Below are 5,000 nucleotides of genomic sequence, written 5' to 3'. Positions count from 1 at the left end.
CCCCTTATCCCAAACGAGATTGCGATCAGGAGCATGCAAGATTTTAATGGGATTTGTGTGCCACGGAAGCCTCGAGAAAGGCCAAGGTGTCGATCAGGAGGAGGAGGAGGAGGAGGGAGGAGGAGGAGGAGAGGAGGAAGAGGGAGGAGGGAGGAGAGGAGGACAGGGAGAGAGGAGGAGTTGGAGGAGGAGGAGAAGAGGACAGGGGGAGAGGATAAGAGGAGAGGGGAGGAGGAGGAGGAAGGAGGAGGGAGGAGGGAGGAGGAAGGAGGAGGGAGGAGGGAGGAGAGGGGAGGGAGAGGAGGACAGGGAGAGAGGAGGAGTAGGAGGAGGAGGGGAAGAGGATAAGAGGAGAGGGGAGGAGGAGGAGGAGGAAGGAGAGAAGAGGGGAAGATGAGGAAGAAGAGGAGATGATAGAAGGGAAGGGAAGTGGTTATGATGGAGGAGGAAATGATGAAGAAGAGGAGAAGGAAGAGAGGGTAGGCGAGGAGGACGAGTACGAGGGAGAGGACGAGGATGAGGAAGGGAACGAGGAAGAGGAAGAGAACGAGGAAAAGGGGAGGAGGGAGAAGGACGAAGAGAACGAGGAAAAGGGGAGGAGGGAGAAGGACGAAGAGAACGAGGAAAAGGGGAGGAGGGAGAAGGACGAAGAGAACGAGGAAAAGGGAACGAGGAAGAGGAAGAGAACAAGGAAAAGAGGGGGAGGGAGAAGGACGAAGAGAACTAAGACAAAGACGAGGAGGAAAAGCAGGACGAGGACGAGAAGGAAAAGAAGGAGGAAGACGAAGAGGATTAGAAAGATGGACGAGGAAAAGGAAGACGAAGAGGAGAAAGATGAGGAATATGAGTAGGAGGAGGAGGAGGAGGAGGATGCAGGACGTAGATAGAAGAGAAGGAGAAAAGAAAAGAATGAATAAACAGTGAGCTGAAGAAGAGGAAGAAAAAAGAAGTAGGAAGAATAATGAGAAAGGAATCATGATAGATATAATAAGAGAAAATTGATAAATAATGTAGAAGAGAATGGGGACATATATGAATAAGAAATAAAAGTGTATATATATATATATATATATATATATATATATATATATATATATATATATATATATATATGCATACACACACACTCACATACACACACACACACACACAACACACACACACATATATATAATATATATAATATATGTGTATATGTGTTGTGTTGTGTGTGTGTGTGTGTGTGTGTGTGTGTGTATGTGTGTGTGTGTGTGTGTGTGTGTGGGTGTGTGTGTGTGTGTGTGTGTGTGTGTGTATGTGTAAGGCATGTGTATGCGCATGTGTATGTGTCTGTGTATGTGTAAGTGTATATATATGTATACGTATATTATCAACATTATGATAATATCACAATGTTATTAATCACTTTAATAATCTCTCTGAACATCATTACATTAAGATTACAATAACGTTATGTACGAACATTATCATTGCCATTATGGTGGCATTAAACATTAGTTTCATTTTCCATTCCCACTAATTAAAACAATTGTCGATTCCATAATCAAGGCAATTATGATATAATTAAATTTGCAACGATTCCCGCGCGTGGTGCCGTCGCAAAGGCATTTAATGCAGAATACTGATATAAAACAAAACATGGTATTGACACCCAACCCTAATATAACAGCAATCTTAAGCATTAACACACATCTCCAATAAAGAAAAAGAAAAAAAAAAAAAAAAAAAGAGAGGGAGAGAGAGAGAGAGAGAGAGAGAGAAAAATATATATATGTATATATATATATTCCCATAACACTGATATTTATCTTATTTCCTTCCGAAAACAGATCTCCATCTGGCTCACCGTAGCCCTGGCCATCTGGCGCTGGATCGCCGTCGGCCGCCCGCACTCCGCCCCTACCGTCTGCACTCTAGTCAACGCCCGCCGTCTCCTCGCGGGCGTGTACGTCGCCTGCCCTCTCCTGGCCACGCCCACCTTCCTCATCTACACCGTGGAAGAGAAAATAGCCGACGATTCGGGGGACAATCCACGGACGGTATACAAGGTGGATTTCTCTCCCCTGGCCAAAGCGCACGACAGTTTGCTCAAGAATGTGAGTTCTGGGCCTTTGGGTTTTGGCGTGGGCGGGTGGGCGGGTGAGTGGGCGGGTGAGTGGGCGGGTGGGTGGGCGGGTGAGTGGGCGGGTGGGCGGGTGGGTAGGTATGTGGGTGGGTTGGGGAGGTTGGTGTTTGTGTGTTGGTTTGCGTGTGAGTGTGTTGGTTTATGTTTCTTTGTGGGTCTGTTTATTTTGTTTATGTGGGTATGTGTTTATGTTTGTGTGTCTTTTTGTTTGTTTGTGTGTATGTGTGTGTGTGTTTGTGGGTGTATTTGTTTGTGTGTGTGTGAAAACAAATGTAAAATGCATGAATGAGAATCAATAATTTCATAAAGCAAGAGCATGATTATCATTTCGACATTTTATCGTCATCAGTATCAAGTATCGAAACTTCAGTCACAAGTCTGGCAATATATACGCCTGTTAAAACAAACGCATGTGTTGACCTCTACATGGGCGATGCAACGCGTATAAAATCTAACCCTATCTATATTTGCATAATTCTCTGAAGCTCCACGTGCATTCGAAAAGCCAGACCCTTAAAAAAAAAAAAAAAAACATACCCCCACATACCCCAACCACAACATACCCCCACATACCCGAGCCACAACATACCAACATACCCTCTCCCCGCAGATATGCCTGGTCGTGTTCAGCGTGTTGGTGAAGCTCGTGCCCTGTTTGCTGTTGGCCCAAATCATGCCGGCCATCATCAGGGCCATGTGGGTGGCCAAGGAGCGCAGGCAGAAACTCACCAACCGCAAGCCCTCCGCAAGCATGACGACCGCAAGCACACCCAGCGTCTTCGCCAGGGTCAGCCGGAGAGTGAAGGGCACCGCGGGAGACGAGGTCGGGGAAGGTCAGGGGAAGCACACGCCCAAGAAGAACGAGGTCAGAGGTCGTTTCTGTGACGTCACTGTTGTCAGCTTGTGATTTTTGTGTTGCAACTGTTTTTCTTATCATACATAATTATACATATGTATAATTACCATATATATTATTTTTTTATCATTATCATAATCATTGTCTTTCTCTTTTTTTATATATTTTTTTTATAAGCATCATTATCATTGTCTTTATCATCATAATTGTTGTTAATGTCTTCATTAAAATTATCATTATTATAATCTTATAGGATTTTTGTCCTTTATATTATACGCATTGATGTTGATTATTACAGATATAATTATAGATGCCGTGAGTATCGCATCATCATCATTACCATAATTTTTTTTTGTCATTGAAATCCCCATCATTACTATCATCGTTACTAAAAGGATTATTATAATAGCAATCACCAATCTCTTAATTATAAGAACAATGATAACAACAATAATATACCAAAAATAATATATATTGATATCATATAACCTTCCCAGTGGCAAAGATAACATCATTCAAAAAGAACTCAGTAAAAAAATAACAATAAAAAACGAAAAACAAATGAAGATCAACTCCACAGGAAGGCGGGAATGAACGAAAGAACATTAGTATTTAAAACAAGAGATTGCACACCACACAAACGGTTGGCTGAGTCTTCTTAAGGAGGAAAGTTAATACTGAATAAATCGGTATTTTGAAAATCTCATTGTGAATTCTTGAGGCAAAGGCGGTCATGTTACGCTACATTACCAGGTGTAAGTACGCGGTCTTGTGAATGAAATCTGGAATACATGCCTGAGTTTCCCAAAGTGGGGCCTTGGGACTTTTTTTTAATGGGGGACCAAAGGCTCTGTATCCCGAAGAAGTGAATCTGTTATGTATTTTGTGGTTGTTCCCTTTGGTTTAAACTTCAAGGCCAAGGAACCTCAAAGTATTATTTGGTTAGTGTTAAATTTGGAAGTTATTGTTTGTCATACTTATCCGAGGTGCCCAGAAGTTTGGGTTCTTCTGCCCCAGCTGGTAGGTGTGTTCAATTATCTTCAAATAATTCCGTTTACATCCCTATTTCCGGATCTTATTTTTTCGTGATTTGATGTTGTTGTTTTTTATGTAACTGAGCAGGAGCTTTTACTGGACAACAACACACAACACAGCTCCCCATCTCCAGATTTTTTATTTTTTTTATTAATCTTTATTTTTATTTATTATTATTTTTTTTTTTATTGTTTCCGATTGCGTGTTCGTTGTTCTTCGGAAATCAGGGATTAACGCCAAAAAGACGGTTATGGGCAAGGAGGCTGTAGAGAAACAAATTAAGAACTATAGGGAAAAGTGAAGGAAAAAGAAGAGGCAACGCGGCGCCTGTCCCCAGCACGTCCAGCGAACCCTCCTGCCTCACGCTTCTCTTACAAAAGGGAAGAGAAGTGTAAAGGAAAGCCAGGTGGCTTTGAAACCTGAGGCTTACGTAGGCCTAACACGGCGACAGGGAACTGAATTGCACTCAATGATATACCCATATTATGTAATATAAAAACCGCTTTAAGGATGAGAAAATTGCGAGGAAATATTCCCCCCAGAAGTGACCTCAGATGACCTGAAAGAACCCCCTGAGAAATCTTGCCACTTGAAGCATTATCAGCAGAGTAAAGTAAAGTATTCGAAATATATACATAGTATGAGTTATATATCTCAAGGGTAAAAAAAAGCACTGTACATCGTCGCCTAAACATGGAACTTCATTTTCTGTCGAATTTTTAAATCGTCATATATATATCTCTCACCTTATATTCAGACGATTTTCCAATTTCTTGTTGCAAAACATTCGGAGAGTGATTGAATGCAAAACTGCATATTGCCGTTCTTTCATTCTCATGCTTTTAATGCTCTATGAATAGTTGCAATATGCAAATGATTATAAGCAAAATTGTTCATTTGGATGTCTTTGATCTCTCAAATGAAGTATAGTTTTGCTTTATATAGTTTTCCATTGCCAGAAAAAGAAAATATTCGCACATGTAA

The 5,000-nt window shown here is 41.5% G+C and overlaps 1 protein-coding gene across 1 annotated transcript in view; it reads left to right on the top strand.

Moving 5' to 3' along the window:
- LOC122254310 (G protein-coupled receptor dmsr-1) overlaps nucleotides 1-5,000 on the top strand; it is a 47,173-nt gene that overhangs the window by 16,981 nt on the left and 25,192 nt on the right. Inside the window, exons 3-4 of the mRNA XM_086548426.1 lie at nucleotides 1,830-2,096; nucleotides 2,736-2,990. Of these exons, the coding sequence (XP_086404552.1) occupies nucleotides 1,830-2,096; nucleotides 2,736-2,990 (522 nt within the window). The remainder of the gene's footprint in view (nucleotides 1-1,829; nucleotides 2,097-2,735; nucleotides 2,991-5,000) is intronic.

Source organism: Penaeus japonicus, unplaced genomic scaffold, assembly GCF_977035675.1.
Source record: "Penaeus japonicus unplaced genomic scaffold, GWHDUDI00000001_assembly GWHDUDI00000020, whole genome shotgun sequence".
Lineage (NCBI taxonomy): Eukaryota > Metazoa > Arthropoda > Malacostraca > Decapoda > Penaeidae > Penaeus > Penaeus japonicus.
The sequence above is the reverse complement of the archived record's forward strand: the minus strand, read 5'-3'. Positions and strand labels throughout refer to the sequence as shown.